The 23077-nt window shown below is 49.7% G+C and overlaps 2 protein-coding genes across 5 annotated transcripts in view; both read left to right on the plus strand.

Moving 5' to 3' along the window:
• Window positions 1-15506, plus strand: part of PHF12 (PHD finger protein 12) — a 46341-nt gene extending 30835 nt beyond the window's left edge. For 2 of the 4 annotated variants that reach the window (XM_003315555.7, XM_016932151.3), the window contains 10 exons: window positions 1482-1614; window positions 3305-3469; window positions 6713-6871; window positions 7473-8268; window positions 9518-9643; window positions 10387-10530; window positions 11875-11973; window positions 13084-13166; window positions 13762-13900; window positions 14239-15506. In XM_003315555.7, coding sequence (XP_003315603.4) covers window positions 1482-1614; window positions 3305-3469; window positions 6713-6871; window positions 7473-8268; window positions 9518-9643; window positions 10387-10530; window positions 11875-11973; window positions 13084-13166; window positions 13762-13900; window positions 14239-14573 — 2179 coding nt within the window. In that variant the 3' untranslated portion in view covers window positions 14574-15506. The remainder of the gene's footprint in view (window positions 1-1481; window positions 1615-3304; window positions 3470-6712; window positions 6872-7472; window positions 8269-9517; window positions 9644-10386; window positions 10531-11874; window positions 11974-13083; window positions 13167-13761; window positions 13901-14238) is intronic. The other 2 variants (XR_001710882.4, XM_016932152.4) reach the window with 2 other exon arrangements.
• Window positions 15507-17757: 2251 nt separating this feature from the next.
• On the plus strand, window positions 17758-23069 carry DHRS13 (dehydrogenase/reductase 13). The gene is made up of 5 exons (XM_016932160.4): window positions 17758-18040; window positions 18157-18275; window positions 19242-19365; window positions 19557-19868; window positions 21961-23069. The coding sequence occupies exons 1-5, from the start codon at window positions 17914-17916 to the stop codon at window positions 22410-22412; spliced, it is 1134 nt and encodes a 377-aa protein (XP_016787649.1). The 5' UTR covers window positions 17758-17913; the 3' UTR covers window positions 22413-23069.
• Window positions 23070-23077: the final 8 nt, after the last annotated feature.

Here is a 23077-nt window from a genome sequence, read left to right on the forward strand (position 1 = left end):
GGCAGATCATGAGGTCAGGAGATCAAGACCATCCTGGTCAACATGGTGAAACTCCATCTCTACTAAAAATACAAAAATTAGCTGGGTGTGGTGGCACGCACCTGTAGTCCCAGCTACTCAGGAGGCTGAGGCAGGAGAATCACTTGAACCCAGGAGGCGGAGGTTGCAGTGAGCTGAGGTCACGCCACTGCACTCTAGCCTGGTGACGGACCAAGACTCCATCTCAAAAAAACTGTGTTTACACACTAGAACAAGAGGAGTTGGACTTAAACTAAACATTAACTCGAATCACTAAAGATAAGTTTAAAAGTAATATAAGGACCTATGATAGTGTGTATTGGACTGGATGACTTCCAAAAGCCCCTAGGGCTGCCCCAGTTATAGTCTCTGGGACACTGGTTTCCTTCAAATAGGATCTCTTTGACAGAAACCAGCTGCTTCAGTTACTAAAGCTGGACTTGTTGGCTTGGGTGTGTTAGAAGGACTGTATTATGGTCAGAGCAGGGTAGCAAGAGAAAGTAACTATCAAAAAGAAATGTTTCACAGCAAAAGGTATAGGGAAAGGGAACTAGATAGTAGAGTGGCAGAACTCTGAGCCAGGACAAACTGTGGCTCCAGTGCATCTTGGGGACCCCAGGAGTATTGTAGTTACAAATCGTAGTTGTCATTTGCTTAGTCCTCTTTTGAACCCTGCTTACATGAATACATTACAAAATCATCTTTCCAGCACACCTCTAATTGTCAGTTCTGCTGAGTGCTTCATGCAGAAGAGAAATATTTTCTTGCTATAGTTAAGACTCCAGAAAGGTTGCTAGTGATTTTTTTAATGAAGTAGGCTCTCTCTTTTAAGAAGTAGGAAGATCAGAGCAGAGTTCACTGTTTTCCCCTAGTGAGTACTGAGCATTGATCATCCCTGCTCTGCCACTTTAGCTGTACTCCAAATAAACATTCACTTTCCCACAAGACATGTTCTTCTTAGAAGAGAGAATAATGGAGAACCTAATGGGAGCCCCCAAATCCATCCATCTTTTTTTTTTTTTTTTTTGAGATAGAGTCTCTCTCTGTCACCCAGGCTGGAGTGCAGTGGCGCCATCTTGGCTCACTGCAGCCTCCAGCCTCCTGGGTTCAAGCGATTCTCCTGCCTCAGCCTCCCGAGTAGCTGGGATTACAGGTGCCCTCCACCACGCCCAGCTAATTTTTTGTATTTTTAGTAGAGACAGGGTTTCACCATGTTGGTCAGGCTAGTCTCAGTCTCCTGACCTCAGGTAATCCGCCCACCTCGGCCTCCCAAAGTGCAGGGATTACAGGCGTGAGCCATCGCACCAGCCCCATCCATCTTTCTAATCATAAATGTAACTGAATCACTGGAGGAAGATAGGGGAGAATGTTAGGATCAAGGAGGGGAGGCTGTTCCACAGGTCAAAGTTAGTTTGAATTTTCCTTTTCTTGCCACAGAAATGGCCAACATCTCTTTTTTGCAGGAGTTGCCGTGTGGCTCCTCTCATCCAGTGTGACTATTGCCCTCTCCTGTTTCACATGGATTGCCTCGAGCCGCCGCTCACTGCCATGCCCCTGGGCAGATGGATGTGTCCGAATCACATCGAACATGTGGTGGTAAGCACAGCAGTGTCCATTCAGTCCTCAATGGGCATAGCTGGAGCGTGGACTGATTAGCAGAAAGCATATTAAGGTCAGCTTGGTGCCAAGTTCACCACATTGTCATAGGTACTGGTTTCTGCAGGTCACCCTACTCAATTCTGGTCATTTTGACATATTTCAGCTATGCTTTTTCTCACAATGTTTTGTTTCAGCTGCCCATACAGACTTAACTCACTAGTGCTTGGTTGTTTGTAAGTGACTTATAGGGAATTAAGCAGTTGATGTTACAGCCCTAAAAGGGGAGTATATTAGATCCAACCTTAAGGAAATAAATCGTTGGCTGTCTGGGGTACATGTGTCCCAGGCACCAAATGAAGTTTAGTAAATAAGCTGTTGAATGAATAATAGTGTGAAGGTCCTATTGCTTTCTCTTCCAAGAGTCTTGGGTTTATTTTCCAGACTGAGGCTAGAAAAGAGCTGTCACTTGCTATCTCCAAAAGTTTAGGACATCTCTTTATAGGCAGTTAGAACAGTCACTCACAAGATTGAATGGGAGAGGATTTGAGGAGGAGGAGCTCCCTCATAAGAGCAGCCTTCCAAATTAAAAAGGCTACTGCTTAAGACATTGTCTGTCAAATGATGATAAACATGGAATGACCGTTGGCCTTCATGGCAGTGTGCTGCTGACCTTGCACTGAGAGGAACCTCGGTTAAAGACTCGCACACATGGAAGAGAAGAGTTACTTTGTGTTCTTTTGACTCATGCCAGTCAAAGATTTTTCTAGGAGGAAAATCTAGTCTTGTTTTGCTTCCTTGTTTCTCTCCTAGTCTTGTTTTGCTTCCTGATGAACCAGAAAAAAAATGACCATAAGCAGTTTACCCAAATGTGAAACTTAAAGAGCAGCTTTCTAGCAGTTGAGAAATTCTTAGTGGGTTAAATTTTTGTTAGCCACTTAAAGGTTTTTCCTGATTTATGAATTAGGCAGCTGCCACAGCAGGTCCTTTCTTTTGAATTAAAATGTAGGAGCCCAGATGTAGAATAGGAAAAGTGGCATAATTTCTGTATGCCTTCATATATTATTGCAGAAACTCTTCTTTCTTTTCTCCTTTTGGCCTCTAAGAGCAATCCAAGGTTTTCCCTTCCAGTAGAGGAAGACTGATATCAAGATGGGTTAACTTATGCTCCTTGGTACCACGGAGTAGGAATAGAGCAGAGCACACGGATTTCTGGTTCTGACCCAGTTGTCAGCCAAGCTCCTATGTAGGACACAGTCCTGCTTTTCCTATTAGAGAGAGGCCCTTCCTGGGAAGGGAGTGTGGGTCTCTTAAGGGTCAAAGCATACGTCTTCTCTGAAACCTGTGCTGCTATTAGAGGGCCCTGACAGAGGCTTCTCTGAGCTGGAACAGAAGACTGTCAGAGGCTGAATTTGGAAGGGCACGTCTTGGCTAATTTCTCCTGCCTTCCTTAAGGCTCTCTAGGGAACAGGAACATATTGGCTCTCTTCCACTGGACTGGGCAGGGCTGAGTAGGAAGTCTCATCCATGTTCCCTTGCTCTCTGACAAAGAGTGCCGACATCCTGGTCCCTAATTGAGGGAACCTATGTGGCTGAGGGCTTCTAGTTTTTAAACACAGGGAATGGGGTTAACTGGGACAGGAGGTGCCTTTTGAGGCTCACCACAAGGTTGTGTCTGCTTTGTCCCTAGCTGAACCAGAAGAATATGACACTGAGCAATCGGTGCCAGGTGTTTGATCGTTTCCAGGACACCGTTTCGCAGCATGTCGTCAAAGTGGACTTCCTGAACCGAATCCACAAGAAGCACCCCCCTAACCGGCGTGTGCTCCAGTCGGTCAAAAGAAGAAGCTTGAAGGTGAGTCACAATCAGGTGCAGGCAAGATGGTAGTCTGCCTGCCATCATGGGTTAGACAGAGGATCACTGTCCCAATTTTACAGGCAGGGAAACTGAAGCCCCAGAAATAGGTTTGTGGTGTCTCGTGAGTAATGAGTGTGACCTTCATTTTAATACTTGGGGATGATGGTCAGGATTATGAGGGCCGAACCTCAAGTTAGCCTTCGAAGTCTACCAGTCTCTAGTTTTCCAAAGGATAAGCACTCTTCAGCCCATCCCACCAAACCCAAATGTGCTCTGTTGTTACTGCCACCCTCACCTAACGCTCATTCTATCTGTCCCTGTTAGATGGCCTCTGTCCAAGAGGCAAAGTAAAGGTGGGGGTGATTAAGCAGAAAGAGCCATGTGGAAGGTGAAGAGCTAATCCCAGCTCAGGAACTTAAGTGGAAAATATCTAAAGGAAACTTGAATCTATTTTTCCAGGCTGCTGTTAATATATCACCAATGCTCCAAATTGTGGCATAGCTGTAATAATGCCTAATATTTATATGCTCTTGACATTGGCCAAAGTGTGTTTACAGAGATTGACAGAAAAATTTCCCTCCTTGAAAAGCATTTGGTGGTAGTGAGGATGTTTTTAAACCATTCAATCCCCTCATTCAGTTAACCTAGAGGGTCCAACACTATATACCCATATATAAACTTGTTTTTCTCTTTTGAAATGATCCCACAGTCTCATGTGCTAACAGAAACCAGCACTTCTCAAGTATGGCCACTTGGTGGCAGCCACATTTTAAAATCAATCACACTGGCCAGGTGCGGTGGCTCACGCCTGTAATCCTAGCACTTTGGGAGACCAAGGCAGGTGGATTACCTGAGGTCAGGAGTTTGAGACCAGCCTGACCAATGTGGTGAAACCCCATCTCTGCTAAAAATATAAAACATTAGCCTGGCATTGTGGCAGGCATCTGTAATACCAGCTACTCGGGAGGCTGAGGCAGGAGAATCATTAGAACCTGGGAGGTGGAGGTTGCAGTGAGCCGAGATCGCGCCATTGCCCTCCAGCCTGGACAACAAGAGTGAAACTCTGTCTCAAAAAAAAAAAAAAAAGGTCAGTCACACCACTGCCATCACCTTCAGTGGGTATCAGCACTAGCAAGATGCTAACTGTTGAAAATTGTATAACAAACTTAACTGGGAAAATATTTATACATCAGTGGAGACACAGGTTTTCCAAAACTAGATTCAAATATTTTGGGGATGGATGATATTAAAGGTAGTATGCCTCATCTCAGTGAAACAGATCTAAAAGTAATCCAGACTGTGTAATTCACTGTGTAGATTTGTCAGAGAGCATGGCTGCTGAAGTGAACGGGCCAGGAGACCTTGATAAAAATCCCGTTGTTGTATGGTGCCCCTCCCACCTTTTAAGTGTTTCTCTAGTGAGGAAACTCAAAGGGCATGAGTTACCTGCAAAGCATTTTGTACTTGGACAGTTTGAGAGTGAAATGAGGACCATAGCACCATAGAACATTGGTGAAGAACCCCAGCTCTCTCCTGGAACATTAGCCTTTACACTTGATTCTAGCAATTCAGGAAAAATCTGCTGAGAACTTTGTATCTTCGTTGCGAATTTCTCTTCCACTTAGCCCTTCACTCTTCCCCAGGGGTAGCCTTAGACTAGTCCACTGTTTATTCCTCCTCCTCTCATTCCTGGGTGATCTCAGAAAGCCCATGGCACCAGCTAAGGCCATCACCAGCCCATGGTGATGACTCTCAACTCCATATTCCATGCCTTTCTCCTTATATCCAGACTCATATCTGCCTGCCCATCCCACAGATATCTCAGGATGAACCTCCCTAAGACCAGAAGTCTTCTGCCTCTCCACATCTGCTCTTCCTCCTGTATCTCCTATTGCAGTAAATAACAATGATCACTACTCAGTCCCTCAAACTAAAATTCTGGGAACCATTTTCAGTTCTTCCCTTGTCTACCATAAGGATTTTGTCACGAAATCTGTTGGTTCTCTGGATGTTTTCCAAATCCACAAAGTGCTATCACATCTCTATGCCTTACATGCTTCTCCCCCTCCCTTATTTTTCCTTTATCTGCCTGGAAGATCCTTCTCAACTTCCAAGTGTCAACCCAAATACTGACTTCCTATAAAATCATCCCTAATCCCAAATTCCTGTCCCCCAAACTAAAATAAGCACTCTTTATGTTTTTAATAGCACCTTAGACATGCTTCTCTTCTAGAACCCATTACCTTGTGTTGTAATATTTCTGTGTTTATCTCCCCACTAGACTGTGAGCTCCTTGAGGGCAAGTCTTAACTTTTATTCATCTCTGGATCTCTAGAACTTGGAACAGTGCCCAGACACAGGAGGTGCTCAATAAATGTTGGTTGAATGTATGAATGACTCTTTGCTTGTGTGGCTCTTTCATTCTTACATGGTGTGATTCAGAGTGTGTCTTCTGTTTTTGTTGCACAAAGACGTCTTTAGTTGTTTCATGAGTCATGAATGAATGGATGAAGGAAACTGACATTGATGGAGTGCTTATCATGAGCCAGGCCTCATGTCAAGCATTTTTTTTTTTTTTTTTTTTTTTTTTTTTTTTTTTTTTTTTTTGAGACGGAGTCTCGCTCTTTCACCCAGGCCGGACTGCAGTGGCCCTATCTTGGTTCACTGCAAGCTCCGCCTCCCGGGTTCACGCCATTCTCCTGCCTCAGCCTCCCGAGTAGCTGGGACTACAGGCGCCCACCACCACGCCCGGCTAATTTTTCATATTTGTAGTAGAGATGGGGTTTCACCATGTTAGCCAGGATGGTCTCGATCTCCTGACCTCATGATCCTCCCGCCTCGGCCTCCCAAAGTGCTGGGATTACAGGTGTGAGCCACCGCGCCTGGCCTAAGCATTTTTATCTCTCAGTGACTGCTCACCCACTCCCAAACTTGACACTGAGCAATAAGAACCCAGAGTACCACTCTGAAGCCCTGTCCAGTGCCAATCTTACACCTTTCAGCTAAAGCAGAAGACAGAACTCAGTGGTTTCTGTGTTCTGCAGGCCTTAGACCTTGATGAAGGAAAGTGGAGGCCCCACCTGCTATTTCCATTTCTGAGCCTCCTTTTCCTCAGCGGACCCCAGAGTGGATGGTCCCTTGAGCACCAGCACCACAGACAGAACAGCATACCAGGGCAGAATCAACTAGACATGTTGGAACTATCTCCCTCTCCTTCCTCCTTCTATCTATCCTGAACAGGTTCCTGATGCTATAAAATCTCAGTACCAGTTTCCACCCCCTCTCATTGCACCCGCGGCCATTCGGGACGGGGAGCTGATCTGCAATGGGATCCCTGAGGAATCACAGATGCACCTTTTGAACTCTGAGCACTTAGCCACCCAAGCAGAGCAGCAAGAGGTGAGTGAAGGCGGGGCGGGGATTCCAAATCCAACCTTCCTTCTGTGTCACCACAGCTGTTATCAGAAGTAGCCTCAGTGTCATTCTCATTCCAGTCCCCACCCACCCTCATCCTAACCCCTCAAGAGTTGAGTATTCCAGGGGGAACTTCTGGCTCAAATCCCAAAGGCAAGTAAGAGATCTACAAAGGCAACTGGTCTGCTTCTCTCCATCGTTACCCCAGTGCACTGTGAGATGGGCAAATCTATACTGTAGAAAGAGATGAGTAGACCCATAGAGAGGTTAGGTGATAGTGCTGGACATACCACAGGTGCTCGGGGTAATTGCTGAATATTGGTCACAAGTAAGCCTTAAAGGCAGAGTCAAAATGCAGATCCCAAGCTCTGTTGGCCAGAGGGAGTGTTGGCCTGCTGAGGGTACCTATAAGTCTTGCTTGGGAATGGAAATGGAATTCTATCAGGAGTCAAGCACACCCTTTGTGAGCATTCATGATGGGACCTCGGAAACTGCTTGTCAGCTCTGCTGCAGCCCTGGCCACTGTGGCAGGAAGGACCAGCGCCTCTCAGGCTTCTCACCCCCCTCTCCTCTCCTTCCATTGCAGTGGCTCTGTAGTGTTGTTGCGCTCCAGTGCAGCATATTGAAACATTTATCTGCTAAGCAGATGCCTTCGCATTGGGACTCTGAACAGACAGAGAAGGCTGATATTAAGCCTGTTATTGTGACTGACAGCTCAGTCACCACCTCCCTGCAAACAGCTGACAAGACACCTACACCTTCCCACTACCCCTTGTCCTGCCCCTCAGGGATTAGCACCCAGAATTCCCTGAGCTGCTCTCCACCCCACCAGTCCCCAGCCCTAGAGGACATCGGCTGCAGTTCTTGTGCGGAAAAATCCAAGAAAACCCCTTGTGGGACTGCCAATGGGCCAGTGAACACAGAGGTGAAAGCTAATGGCCCACACCTCTACAGCAGCCCTACTGATTCCACGGACCCCCGGCGACTTCCAGGCGCTAACACCCCACTACCAGGCCTCTCACACCGGCAAGGCTGGCCCCGGCCCCTCACGCCACCAGCGGCTGGGGGCCTTCAGAACCACACCGTCGGCATCATTGTGAAGACAGAGAATGCCACTGGCCCCAGCTCTTGCCCCCAGAGGAGTTTGGTTCCTGTCCCAAGCCTGCCCCCTTCCATTCCCAGCTCTTGTGCCAGCATCGAGAACACCAGCACTTTGCAAAGAAAGACTGTCCAATCACAGATAGGACCTCCGTTGACAGATTCAAGGCCACTGGGCTCACCCCCAAACGCCACCCGGGTGCTCACTCCCCCGCAAGCAGCAGGAGATGGTATCTTGGCCACAGCAGCCAACCAACGATTCAGCTCACCAGCGCCATCGTCAGGTGAGTGCTGCTCAGCCTTGGGTTGATTTGGAATAATTTTATGCTCTTTCTGGCAAATAAGACAAGATTCTAAAAGCACTTATATCCCTGTGAATACTTCAGAGGACTTTGGCCTTTGTATTGTTTGTCTTACTCTCATTTCCGTAATAGAAGAGGAAGCACATGTTAACTTGTCCCGTTTATAAATGGGACTGTTTAGGCTCTGAAAGCTTCAGTGATTTCCTTAAAATGACCTACTGAGTCAGTGGCAGGATTGGAACCACAGCCCAAGTCTCCTGACTTCATCCCATACCTTCCAGGCCCAGGCCTCTGCCTGTTTTGTTCTGTCACCTTAAAAGAAGGCAGGGTGCTCTCTGGAATTACTATGATCAGCCTGAGGTTCTGCGTGATGGCCTCAGTATTGTCAGATCCACACAAAAGAATGGATTCATGCCTGATGCATATTCTCAGAAAGAGTTAATCTGATGAACTTCCATGTCAGGAAGCAGGGCTAGACAGCAGCACTGTCTTTCAGAGGAGCCATAGAATGGGATGCCCACAGGGATTGTTCTAGCCCAGAAGTGTGCCCTCAGGCCACATGCCAAAGGGCGGTCCTTTAGGTCTGTACTTGGCCTACTGTGGACCTGCTCTCTCAGCTGTCCCCAGACAGCACTCAGGACCCTGAGGTTGCTGACCCCAGCATCTGAACCAGGTTTCAGATGCTGCCGGAACCCCCTGTGGTCTCTCCCGTCTGAACTGAAGCCGGCCTCCTAGTCAGCTGGGAGTCTCGGTAACCAGATGATTGTGATTTCTCTGCATGGGAGCCCCTGGTCCCAGGATGGCCCCGCTCCCAGGCTGTTTTCCTATCTCTGTTTATCGCTTAAAACCAGCGTGGGTAGATTCTCCACGCCGTGAGTCATATTTCAGTAGGCAAGAATTATAAGGGCAGGCACTACTTATTTTAAAGTAGAGGCAGCAGGGAGGTGGTCATGGCCCAAAGAATGAAGCTGCCCCACCACTTTCCCCAGAGCAGTGGATTTCAATGGTTCTCAGTGCTCTGGAGACTCCTGCGTGCCTGGGTGCTTTGTCGTTCCATCTGCCCTTCCTCACCACACGTTTTTAGCTCTAGGAGTTCCAGAGCCTATGGGTTGAGAATCAAGAAGGGAACATCACCTTGGGTCCGAAATCCAGACCTGTCTCAGCAGTGGGGGATTGGACGGTGGGTTTCCCTCAGGCGACGTAAGTAACAGTCTTCCTGCTCCATCCCCAGATGGCAAGGTCAGCCCCGGCACGTTATCCATAGGAAGCGCTTTAACCGTACCCTCTTTCCCAGCCAACTCTACTGCCATGGTGGACCTCACCAACTCACTTCGAGCATTTATGGATGTCAATGGAGGTGAGTGAATGAGCTGCTGCTGTTCCACCGTTTGCTATGTTGAAGGTGCTATTCCTATACAGCATTCAGCTCATTTCAGAAAGGGAGGGAAGGGACACCTGATCCCAGAGGCCTAGGGGGAGATGGGAATGAGGAGTATCCTTTTGGATAGGGGGGGCGGGGTGAAAAAGAAAGCTCCTTCTGTAGCTCTGCCTTCTACATGTGCATATACACATAATCAAAGATGAAGGGAGGACAGAGCCAAGCTGAACCAGTGAGACGAGAACAAAATCACTTTAGGCAGATCACCTGGATTTGCAGAATAAAACTAAGATCCTCACTCCCAAAGGAGGGACCTCATCTGTGGGAAACCCCCAAAGTCCAGGAGAACAGGGACAGATCTTGATCTCTGTGAACACAAGGTGGGTAGAAAGTTCAAGTCTCAATATCAGACATCCAGGCCCTCCCCCACAGACAGGCAAGTGGTTTATTCCACTCTGCCTTTCTGGGGGCACTTTAATTAAAATCAGTCCACCCAACTACAGGAGGCAGCTGCACAGGCTGCATTGGGGCCCATCTCACTGCAAATGGCAAGTGAGATGCCCAGCTGCAGATCCTTGTACGCTCTGCACTCAATGCTGTTTGAGTAAAAATCACTTGCCTGGATTTTAGAAATGCCAAACTATTTGCTCTGTGACCCTGATTTGCTTCCACATTCCACTTCCCATCTCAGCTGCTTTTTAATCTTTCTCTTTGGCTAATAGAAATCGAGATAAATATGCTGGACGAGAAGCTGATCAAGTTTCTGGCCTTGCAGAGAATACATCAGCTTTTCCCCTCCCGGGTCCAACCTTCACCGGGCAGTGTCGGGACACATCAGCTGGCTTCTGGAGGGCACCACATAGAAGGTGCGCATGTACACACCTGTCACCAAATCATCAGATCTCCCCTCTACGTGTGCGAATGGTCACCTTGCCTCCATGGAGAATCTGAGCTTCCAGTATCTCAAACCTCCTTGTGTGCTTTTCATGGGCTTAATAAAGCACCATGGTTTTTTTCTGAAGAGAGCAGGAACAAGATGGCAACCACAGCTTTCTGATCAGACTTGGGGAAGTCTGCTGTAACTTTCTTTCATATATAAGTCCACTTCGAGACACAGCAAAGCAGCTACCAGTACCTTTGGGTATATGTAGTGTACTTTCTGCTTACTTGCTTTCAAATATTTGAATTAGAAGGGCTTCCCGACTGAGTGCAGTGGCTCACACCTGTAATCCCAGCACTTTGGGAGGCTGAGGCGGGAGGATCACTTGAGCCCAGGAGTTGGAGACCAGCCTGGGCAACACAGTGAGACCCTATCTCTACAAATAATTTTAAACTTACCCAGGCATGGTGGCATACAGCTGTAATCCCAGCTGCTTGGAAGGCTAAGATGGGAGGATCGCTTGAGTCTGGGAGGTCAAGGCTGCAGTGAGCTATGATTGTGCCACTGCACTCCAGCCTGGGTGACAGAGTGAGACCCTGTCTCCAAATAAATAAGTAAATAAATAAATAAAATTTTAAAAAGAATGGCTTCCCAAGAGGGAACTTTTCAAGTTCAAGTTGAGAAATAGAATAACACTAGGCCAACCTTCTGGAAATTTTCCCCAAGTGGTTAACTCTGTTTCAGATATGTCTGAGCATTGGCCATTAAGAGCCTTGCTGCTTCAAAGTGTGGTTCCCAGACCAGCAGCATCAGCAGCCCCTGAGAGCTTGTTAGAAATGCAGAGCTCAATGCATTGGTTTTTTGCCTATTTTTAAAGAAAACAGCAAAAGAAATGCAGAGCTAAGGCCCCTCCTCAGACCTATTGAATCAGAATCTGCATTTCAACAAGATCTGTAGGCGATTCTTATGCACATTAAAGTTTGAGAAACACTGGTCCATGCCGTCTGTTTTTCCATATTCTCCCTATAGTACCAGCTGGAATATCCCGGATTAGCCAGCCAGGAGCCCAGGAACTTACACAGTACTGTCATCTCTGACTTCTCTGACCATCTTCAAAGATGGTCCTCTGTACCCTGTGTTGGAAATGCTGTGGGTGGGGAGAGAAAGCCTTACCCTGCCGCAGCTCAGTGTTGGATGTGAGTTTGGAAAGATGAGTCATCCAATGGGATTTTCTCCAGGCCATGAGCCAAAGGTCCAGATTTTGTTGGTTTATGTTTGGATCACAGGATCTGAGTTTCTGAATGATCCTATTCCTATGTTTGTCTTATAGTGCAAAGAAAGGAGGTACAGGCCCGAGCTGTGTTCTACCCCCTCTTAGGGTTGGGAGGAGCTGTGAACATGTGCTATCGAACCCTCTACATCGGGACAGGTGAGCCAGCCAGGAAGCTGGGAGAGACACTGAATCTGTTCAGCCCTAAAGACTGACACCCTTACCCACAGAAGTTAAAAAGGGGTGAGGGAAGCCCTTTCCAGAGTTGACTGCTTTAAATCAGTGGATAGCTAGACAAGAGAAACTAAGAATAGAGACAATCAGCCAGTCACGGTGGCTCACGCCTATAATCCCAACACTTTGGGAGGACAAGGCAGGAGGAACACTTGAGCCCAGGACTTCGAGACCAGCCTGGGCAACATGGTGAAACCCTATCTCTACCAAAAACAAATATAAAAAATTAGCTGGGCTAACATGCCTATAGTCCCAGCTACTTGGGAGGCTGAGGTGGGAAGATCACCTGAGCCTGGGAGGTCCAGGCAGTGATCCTTTTCGTGCCTCTGCACTCCAGCCCAGGCAACAGAGTGAGACTCTGTCTCAAAAATAAAAGAGACAATCAGTTCCTTGTCTTCCCTTGTTCAGGCCCTTTTGCTTTGTCTTTGCCCAGTGTTGCAACAGCAGAGATGAAAGTCAGCTCTGACTACTGCCCAGGGAGGCACTTTAAACACTGCAGGGAAGAACCTAAGGAGAAGGCAGATGCTTTGTCCCTGGTGGTCTTTGAAAGAGTGATAGACTCACACATACTCAATCTTCAGTTAGCCCTGTATCTGTTTTTTGTTTTGTTTTGTTTTCCCTAAAAGTCCTAGAGACCGATAGCTCTATATCTGGTACAGAAGGACAGACAGATTAGCCCTTACCCTAGAAACTTCCCTTTCTTTAAGGTGATAAGATTTTCTAGGCTCTGCACCCCGATGTTGTATTTTCATAGAAATATCCCATCCTCTTCAGTAGCTCACTCTTCCCTTCTGGGTAGCAGCCACATGTTCTAAAGCAGATCTGCTGGCAGGGACAGCTGTTCTTTATCAGGAGCTTGGAAAAGACAACAGTTTTTGTTCAAAAATAAAAGGGGAGGGCCCTGAGCTACTCACCCTTGAAGTCTCTGCTAGTGCCAACCCAGAAGCTAACTCCCTCCCTGTCTTACCTCCCCGACACATGCACCTTACAATCTGTTCTCTGCCTTCCTTTTCCTCTACTCCTGCCACCTTGCAGGAGCTGACATGGATGTGTGCCTTACAAACTATGGTCACTGTAACTACGTGTCCGGGAAACATGCCTGCATATTCTACGATGAGGTGAGGGCCGGAGATGCGGTGGGAGGGAGCTTTCCCAACCTGAGGCCTCTCCCAGGCAGTAGGTTTTTGTTCAGTGCCCTGAGGGGAGGGAAGAGGGATTGGGGGTCCTCTCCTTTTCTTCCCTCCCAGTCATTCCTGGAGGAGGAGAGTCTTGATGTGAAACGGCATCCTACCTGGGAAGCTACCTGCTTCCCAGGAGCAGGGCTACCATTTTTCCTGAGGTTAGTCACAGGCACAACAGAGGGAGCCTACCCTAAAGCAAGGGAGGGGACCAGCATAGAAGGAAGCCAGGCCTTGTGGGTGTGTCCCTGTGAATTTCATTATCATCATGGGCCAGTGAGTATCATACCAAGAGGAGCGGTGCTGAGAGGGCAGAGTGAAGGAGTGGGAGAGTAGGGAGTGTGGGACACCAGAAGGAAGGCTTCCCTGAGGAGGCGTCTCCAGCCCCCTTCTGAAAGGACAGGGGCCATGACTGGGGAGGCAAGTAAGGACTCTCTAGGTAGAGTAGCATGGCCTTCTCCATATGTCCTCTCTCCCCTTAGCCCCAGGCCCCACACAGCAGACCACACATCTTATCTCCCCTCCTCCTCCTCAGAATACCAAACATTATGAGCTGTTAAACTACAGTGAGCATGGGACAACGGTGGACAATGTGCTGTATTCATGTGACTTCTCGGAGAAGACCCCGCCAACCCCCCCAAGCAGTATTGTTGCCAAAGTGCAGAGTGTCATCAGTAAGTTGGAGCAGAGATCTGTGGCCACAAAGCTGAGGCCCCAGTCAGGGTGGTTCTGACTTGCTGCCCATGGTCTGTCTCTTGCCTTCCCAGTCCTATTGGCCAAGCTCTACTTCCTCGTGGGCCCAGGGCAGGCCACGGAGAAGCAAGTGCTGAGTACCCCCATGTGTGTACACACCTGTGGGGACTTCAGACTCCACCAACCCTTTCTGAGCATCCTTCATCCCTAGTCATGCAGCAGTTGGAATGGGGAGATGCAGGAGCCCAACCTTGGCAAACAGCCCACATGGGTTGGCTGCTCACTGTTCCTCTTCTGTGACCATCCCCCTTTTTCCCAGGGCGCCGCCGGCACCAGAAACAGGACGAAGAGCCAAGTGAGGAGGCAGCCATGATGAGTTCCCAGGCCCAGGGGCCGCAGCGGAGACCCTGCAATTGCAAAGCCAGCAGCTCGAGCTTGATTGGGGGCAGTGGGGCCGGCTGGGAGGGCACAGCCTTACTGCACCATGGCAGCTACATCAAGCTGGGCTGCATACAGTTTGTCTTCAGCATCACTGAGTTTGCGACCAAACAGCCCAAAGGCGATGCCAGCCTGCTGCAGGATGGGGTCTTGGCCGAGAAGCTCTCTCTCAAGCCCCACCAGGGCCCTGTGCTGCGCTCCAACTCCGTTCCTTAGGACTGGCGGCTACCCCGCCACTGGCCTGTACACCCACCCAAGACTCCTGCAATGCAAAAATGTACACAAACCAAGCCCGGGTGTTTTCTATACTCTACCAGAAACCCTTCAACTACAATCTTTGCATGAAATGAAGAAAACCTTTTGACTGTTTTTTAAAAATCCTTTTTCTTTTCTCAAGTTCTAGGGGGCATTTGCACATATATTTGTACTCAACATTTCATGGGAAAGCGGCAGACCTGAGCTGAGGAACAGCGTGGGCAGGGAGGGAAAGACCCAGGGTCTGGACACTTCCTCCAACACAAAACCCTTCCCCACCCACCTCCTGCTCCCTCCCCCTCACCCGCCGTTGTAAAATAATCAGAAACTTGTTCTATTTTGTGGCAGTGACAATAGTTTTATATTAAAAGAAAAAATACAGTTTTCATACAGCAAAATCTATACAATATCATTGTTTTATTTAATATAAAGATCGCTACCCACCTTCCTTCCATGGTTCCCACCCTCCACGTTATTTTCCCTTTCTGCAGCGGTTGCACTACAGGTAGCTACTGTGTATTATGGACAAATGAGAAATGAATTCTTTTTCTGGCTGTCCATCTATTTTATTTCAAATAAGGAAAAGTGTATTTGGATTTTGTGTAAATACATCTAGTGATGACATTTTTTCAATGTTTTTAAAAACCGTGTACAGTACTACATGTGGTAGAGCGTTTTCTCAAATTGTCTATTGTAGCAAAAATGTTTTTGTCGTAAACCTGTTTTGTCTCCTTTTTTTGTTCTCTTGCCACTTCTCTCCTCTTCCTCCTGCCCCTGGTTCCCTCCTCTCCTCCCACCCCCACAACCAGTACCAATGTACATAGTAATTGTAATGTTTTAGACTTTACAGAAACTTTCCTGTATTCTGTATATAAAAAACAAAAATACTTCAAATTATGTTTTCTGACCGTCTGTCCTACCTGTCATCACCCTTAGAGGAGACCCTCCCCTAGATCTGGGTCTAGCAGGTGGGGGGCCTTTTGAACAGGTCTCATTCCCATAGGGAAGTTTGGTAGGGGAGGTGTTGGAGAAAAGTGAGCCAGGGTGGGTGGATGACAATGGAATGACATGGGTGCGTCTGCTGGCCCGGCGGGGAGCTGTTTCTCCAGAGAACCCTGACTGATAGTGGAATCTAGTCTTGACCTGTCACTTCTAGTCATGTGATCTGCAGTCACACTTCTCTACAACTGCTATTCCTCATCAAAAAACGAGTCTGCTGCATTACCTTAATTCTCAAGTCCCGGGGACCTTCATTAAACCAAATTCCATGCTTTCCTCCCAGATCTTAGTGAAAAACTCTCCAGGAAGTTTTCCTGAGGTCAGCCTCCTCAGATGGAGAGCACCTCTGTGTATATTCCAGCACTGTTTGTGTAGGTGCATCTGCTTGTGTGTCAGGATTTTGCCTTAGGGATGGAAAATGAATATTCTACCCCCAGCCTCATCCCACAGCATCTACAATGGAAACCCGAATCTGCAGTGCAGCTAAATAGGAAACTGGCCCTGGAATCTGAGGTCTGTCCCTGACTTTCATCTGCCCATGCAGGCGTCATCACTCTGCTCCCGGTGCCCTAATGGGCTTTTTGAACTCCCTAAGGACAGAAACTTGTATATCTTCCACTCGGAATTTCCAAGTCTAACTACACTGCTGGGCACACCATAAGTGCCAAATACCAGGTTCTAAATTGTACTGAATGTATCAGGCAACGGCCTTCTGCCCTGGAATGCTCTTACCCATTTGTTCCTAGCCAGCCCCACCCTTCCTGCCACCATGGTCACTTGTAATTGAGTGATGGAGCTTCTCTGCCTGTCTCTTATCACCTATGAGAACCATTCCAAAGGCAAATTTCCTCCTGAAAGGCAATAACAGATTTTACTCTCTATCTCTTCCTGCTTCCCTTCAGCCATGGAAGGCACTAGTGGGGTTGAGGTAGGGAGATACAGAGGGGGAATGAAGGAGTGAATTCTGACACCCCTTAACTGCCTGTGCCACCTTTAACAGTGTCCTCTCTAGCCTGTGTGGGGAGAACAGGGAAGAATCCTAGAAGCTGGGGGCTGGATGTGAAGATAAGAAAACGAAGGATTTGGCCCAGTGCAGAGGCTCACACCTGTAATCCCAGCACTTTGAGAGGCTGAGGCAGGTGGGTCACTTAAGGTCAGAAGTTTGAGACCAACCTGGCCAACATAGTGAAAACCCTTCTCTACTAAAATACAAAAATTAGCCGGGTGTGGTGTCACACACCTGTGATCCCAGCTACTCTGGATTCTGAGGCAGGAGAATTGCTTGAACCCGGGAAGCAGAGGTTGCAGTGAGCCGGGATCACGCCACTGCACTCCAGCCTGGGCAACGAGAGCGAAACTCCGTCTCAAAAGAAAGAAAGAAAGAAAGAAAGGAAAGAAGGAAGGAAGGGAGGGAGGGAAGGAAGGGAGGGAAGGAAGGGAGGGAGGGAAGGGAGGGAGGGAGGAAGGAAGGAAGGAAGGAAGGAAGGAAGGAAGGAAGGAAGGAAGGAAAGGAAGGAAGGAAAGGAAAGGAAGGAGAAGGATTTGTTCAGAAGGGAAGGAAGGAGAAGGATTTGTTCAGAAGGGAAGGAAGGAGAAGGATTTGTTCAGAAGGGAAGGAAGGAGAAGGATTTGTTCCTAGAGGGAAAAGCATCTAGGACTAGACTCAAAGACACACGTGTATTCATGTACACACCTAACTTCAGAAGGGAGGGACTGTGCTACATACACCTCGAGTAAACATATGGAGATATGCAAGCACATGCACTGGCAGAGACTACAGATGCAGGCACATACCTGGAGGGACTCTGCCGGAATGCACACAAACACCTACAAGGTGCTTACATGAGCTCACACACAGGATCCAGAGGCACGCACACAACCCAAAGGGTGATCCTCGGGGACATGGGCACATACACACCTAGAGATCATTCACATACAAGCGTTGCAGATGCATGCACATACCTAGCGTGCACTCACAGGGTGTACGTGGACACACACACCCAGGAGTTCACACAGGCACACACCTAGGGGGCGCTCCCAGGGCCCAAGCGCACACACGCACCTCAAAGGTGTCCACAGAGGCACACGCCCCCAGGACGCCGACGCACGCCTAGGGGGCGCTCGCAGGGCCGGCGCGCACCCGCACGCGCACACACCCCTGCCCAGCCTCCTGCCCGCCTCCGCCTTCGGAGGCTGACGCGCCCCGGCGCCGTTCCAGGCCTGTGCAGGGCGGATCGGCAGCCGCCTGGCGGCGATCCAGGGCGGTGCGGGGCCTGGGCGGGAGCCGGGAGGCGCGGCCGGCATGGAGGCGCTGCTGCTGGGCGCTGGGTTGCTGCTGGGCGCTTACGTGCTTGTCTACTACAACCTGGTGAAGGCCCCGCCGTGCGGCGGCATGGGCAACCTGCGGGGCCGCACGGCCGTGGTCACGGGTGAGTGCGGAGGCGGGTGAGTGCGAGCTGGCGGGGCGCGCGGAGAGGAGGCCGGGCCGGCGGTAGCAGCGGCCCGCCGGGCTCAGCTCAGCTCGGCTCCCGCCCGCGGTCCGCAGGCGCCAACAGCGGCATCGGAAAGATGACGGCGCTGGAGCTGGCGCGCCGGGGAGCGCGCGTGGTGCTGGCCTGCCGCAGCCAGGAGCGCGGGGAGGCGGCTGCCTTCGACCTCCGCCAGGTGAGAGGCAGCGGGGGCGCGTGGGACGGTGAGCCGAGAACCCGCCGGGACACAGAGAAGCCAGCAAAGGGGCTACGGAGGATCCGGGTCCAGGGAGGAGAGCGCGGCGCGGGCGGCTGAGCGCGAAGAGGGAGTGCACGGAGCGCTGGGGTCACCCGAGGAAGGCGCACCAGAGCCGAGTGGGGGAGGGGCTTCCTGAAGGCCGTAATTGCAGTTCTGAGACGTTTAAGCATCAGTAGAAGTTGGGTTAATGATTAGTAGGAAAGGGAACAGCAGAGGGCACAGCATAAGCAAAGGCTCTGAGGCAAAGAGAGCTGGACTGATCTGAAAAACTGAGAAAAAGATTTAATGAGGCTGGAGCACAAAGTATGAGGAAGATGGGCAAATGAGGGGGCTGGAGAACATTCTAGAGCCTATTGAGAAGCTTGGATTTTATAGATTGGGCAGCAGAGACCAGTGGAGACCATGAACGGCCCTCAGTAGGCTCCGGACTGTCAGAATAGCCTTTGGAAGGAACTCCTTTGTGGCTGCGTGGTGCCTGGAGTGGGGGGGCAAGAACGGGAGAGAGGAGACCAGTGAGAAGTTACAGATTTTAGGGTAAATGGTAATGGGGAAAGGAGGTGATAATAATAATAGCAAGTACCTACCCAGTGCTGCTAGAGTGTATTTTACACGTTAACTCCTTTCATCCTCACAAAAGCTCAGTGAGATTGGGACTGTTGTTATTATTATTCCCTTTACGCAGTGAGAGAACTGAGGCCCAGAGAGATTAAGTATCTTGCCCAAGGTCACACTTTAGTAAAAGGCAAAGTCAGGATTTGAATCCACACACTTATCTAGTACACTCTAAGACACAGGGGCAGATTTTAGTAAACAGTAGGAGATGGACTCTCAGAATTTGGTGCCTGGGGAGAGGGAAGAGGAGAGAGATGCCTGGTGACAAGCCCAGCCCTTGCCTCTCCACAGGAGAGTGGGAACAATGAGGTCATCTTCATGGCCTTGGACTTGGCCAGTCTGGCCTCGGTGCGGGCCTTTGCCACTGCCTTTCTGAGCTCTGAGCCACGGTTGGACATCCTCATCCACAATGCCGGTGAGGGGCAGCAGGCCCTGCGTGGGGGTGGGGTGGCGGGTGGCCAGGGGCAACTGCCCCCTCCAGCGGGGGCCCTGCTGGGGCCAGTGGACACATGGGAAGGATGCCCCCTTCTCCCATCTCATAGATAGGGATGCCAAGGCTGCAGAGCTCCTTCTGGAGCAGCCGCTCACATTTAGCCTCTGCCCCAGGGATCAGTTCCTGTGGCCGGACCCGCGAGGCGTTTAACCTGCTGCTTCGGGTGAACCATATTGGTCCCTTTCTGCTGACACATCTGCTGCTGCCTTGCCTGAAGGCATGTGCCCCTAGCCGCGTGGTGGTGGTAGCCTCAGCTGCCCACTGTCGGGGACGTCTTGACTTCAAACGCCTGGACCGCCCAGTGGTGGGCTGGCGGCAGGAGCTGCGGGCATATGCTGACACTAAGCTGGCTAATGTACTGTTTGCCCGGGAGCTCGCCAACCAGCTTGAGGCCACTGGCGTCACCTGCTATGCAGCCCACCCAGGTGAGGTCTGGTTCTTTGGCTTCCGATTCCCCTCTCCTTTCCTTGCCCCATCCTGTGCCCCCCACACCACTACCGCCTCCCCACCCTCCATCCCTCATTGAGTCACAGAATCTCAGGGCAGGAAGGAAGCATAGTCCAAGGAGAGACCTGTTCCTTGCTGCTCTTGGAACCAGGCTCTCCTGGTTTAGGTTCTTCCTCTCACACCACAAGCCTGGATCCTCAGCCCTGGGGGGTATATGGCCATGAATAAGACCTGGATTCCCACCCCCAGGAGCCATCTGCACTGACTGAACTGATAATGATGATGATGATAGCTAATAATTCATCCAAGAAGCATTTACCGAGTACCTACTCTGTATCAGGCATTATTTGCAGTGCTGGGGATATAGCAGTGAACAAAACAAAGACCCTGCCCTCATAGAGTTTGCATTCTAGTTTGGAGGAGAGGGAGACAGCCAATAAATATATACAATGAAGGGTGGTGATAGAGTGCTCTGAGGAAAAAGGAAACAGCGAGGGGCAAATGGAATGGGAATATGGTGTGGCAGTCAAGGAAGACATATCTATAAAGGTGACATTTGAACAGAGGTCTGAAAGATACATGGCTCACTGGGGAGATGCCCAGAAAAAGAGAGAACAGCACAAATAATAAGTGCAGAGGGGCTGGAAGCGGTGGCTCATGCCTGTAATCCCAGCACTTTAGGAGGCCAAGGCTGGTAGATCACTTGAGGTCAGGAGTTCGAGACCAACCTGGGCAACATGGTGAAACCCCATCTCTAGGCTGGGCATGGTGGCTCACACCTGTAATCCCAGCATTTTGGGAGGCCGAGGCGGGCAATCACAAGGTCAGGAGTTCGAGACCAGCCTGACCAACATGGTGAAACCCCGTCTCTACTAAAAATACAAAAATTAGCCAGGCATGGTGGCGCGCGCCTGTAATCCCAGCTACTCAGGAGGCTGAGGCAGGAGAATCGCTTTAATCCGGGAGGTGGAGGTTGCAGTGAGCCGTGATCACGCCACTGCACTCCAGCCTGGGGGACAGAGCAAGACTCCATCTCAAAAAAAAAGAAAAAAAAAAAAGAAAACCTGTCTCTACTACAAATACAAAAATTAGCTAGGCATTGTGGCTATCACCTGTAGTCCCAGCTATTCAGGAGGCTGAGGCAGGAGAATCGCCTGAACCTGGAGGTGGACGTTGCCAGTAAGCTGAGATCTCGCCACTGTACTCCAGCCTGGGTGACAGAGCGAGACTCTGTCTCCAAAACAGAAAAAAGTAAGTGCAGAGGCCCTAAGGCAGAAGTTCCTGGTGTGCTTGAGAAAGGCTAATGTGGCTGGAACAGAGTGAGGGGGGAGAGTGGCAAGAGGTGAGGTCATAGAGAGGCACTGTGTCCTGTAGGGTTTGGAGGGAGGTTCACTATAGGCATTCTGGCTTTTACTCTGAGTGAGATAATTGGGGATCCAGAGCAACACTTTGTCTTATGGAAGAGGTTATACCAGGATAACAAGATCTGTCATATTCATATTACCATACTGCATTTTAGATAGTCACTGCCTAAGGCTCATTAGTAATTATAATAGCGATGATCACAATTAGCCTTTATTAAGCCTTTATTACACTCCATATCACTAATGTCCAAAATAGTGGCTGGTATACTGCAAGTACTTAATAAATGCTGGTTAAACAAGGAACAGGACTTGAGCTAGAAGAAAAGATGGAGAGAGACTGAGAATTGTTTCAGACATGGAACACAGCATGAACAAAATCTGGGATGTGGGGTGAACAAGCAGTCTGGATGGAAGCGAAGAGGCTTCATGCAGGAAATGAGTGAAGTCACCTCGCAGAAGCCCCGAATGCCTGGTAAATACTATCCTGGTTCCCTTGAAACCAGATTCTGTCCCTGTTCTTCTAGCTCTGTTCTATTTTTTTGTTGTTGTTGTTTTTTTTTAAAGAGACAGAGCTTGACTATGTTGCCCAGTCTGGTCTCAAACTCCTGAGCTCAAGTGATCCTCCTGCTCCGCCTCCCGAGTAGCTGTGACTGTAAATACACACCACTGCGCCTAGCCCAACTCCTTTCTTTCTTCCTGCCTACAGGGCCTGTGAACTCGGAGCTGTTCCTGCGCCATGTTCCTGGATGGCTGCGCCCACTTTTGCGCCCATTGGCTTGGCTGGTGCTCCGGGCACCAAGAGGGGGTGCCCAGACACCCCTGTATTGTGCTCTACAAGAGGGCATCGAGCCCCTCAGTGGGAGATATTTTGCCAACTGCCATGTGGAAGAGGTGCCTCCAGCTGCCCGAGACGACCGGGCAGCCCATCGGCTATGGGAGGCCAGCAAGAGGCTGGCAGGGCTTGGGCCTGGGGAGGATGCTGAACCCGATGAAGACCCCCAGTCTGAGGACTCAGAGGCCCCATCTTCTCTAAGCACCCCCCACCCTGAGGAGCCCACAGTTTCTCAACCTTACCCCAGCCCTCAGAGCTCACCAGATTTGTCTAAGATGACGCACCGAATTCAGGCTAAAGTTGAGCCTGAGATCCAGCTCTCCTAACCCTCAGGCCAGGATGCTTTCCATGGCACTTCATGGTCCTTTAAAACCTCGGATGTGTGCCAGGCCATGCCCTGGACACTGACGGGTTTGTGATCTTGACCTCCATGGTTACTTTCTGGGGCCCCAAGCTGTGCCCTGGACATCTCTTTTCCTGGTTGAAGGAATAATGGGTGATTATTTCTTCCTGAGAGTGACAGTAACCCCAGATGGAGAGATAGGGGTATGCTAGACACTGTGCTTCTCGGAAATTTGGATGTAGTATTTTCAGGCCCCACCCTCATTGATTCTGATCAGCTCTGGAGCAGAGGCAGGGAGTTTGCAATGTGATGCACTGCCAACATTGAGAATTAGTGAATTGATCCCTTTGCAACCGTCTAGCTAGGTAGTTAAATTACCCCCATGTTAATGAGGCGGAATTAGGCTCCCGAGCTAAGGGACTCGCCTAGGGTCTCACAGTGAGTAGGAGGAGGGCCTGGGATCTGAACCCAAGGGTCTGAGGCCAGGGCCGACTGCCGTAAGATGGGTGCTGAGAAGTGAGTCAGGGCAGGGCGGCTGGTATCGAGGTGCCCCATGGGAGTAAGGGGACGCCTTCCGGGCGGATGCAGGGCTGGGGCCATCTGTATCTGAAGCCCCTCGGAATAAAGCGCGTTGACCGCCGAGGCTGC

The sequence above is a fragment of the Pan troglodytes genome, chromosome 19 (genome assembly GCF_028858775.2).
Source record: "Pan troglodytes isolate AG18354 chromosome 19, NHGRI_mPanTro3-v2.0_pri, whole genome shotgun sequence".
NCBI lineage: Eukaryota > Metazoa > Chordata > Mammalia > Primates > Hominidae > Pan > Pan troglodytes.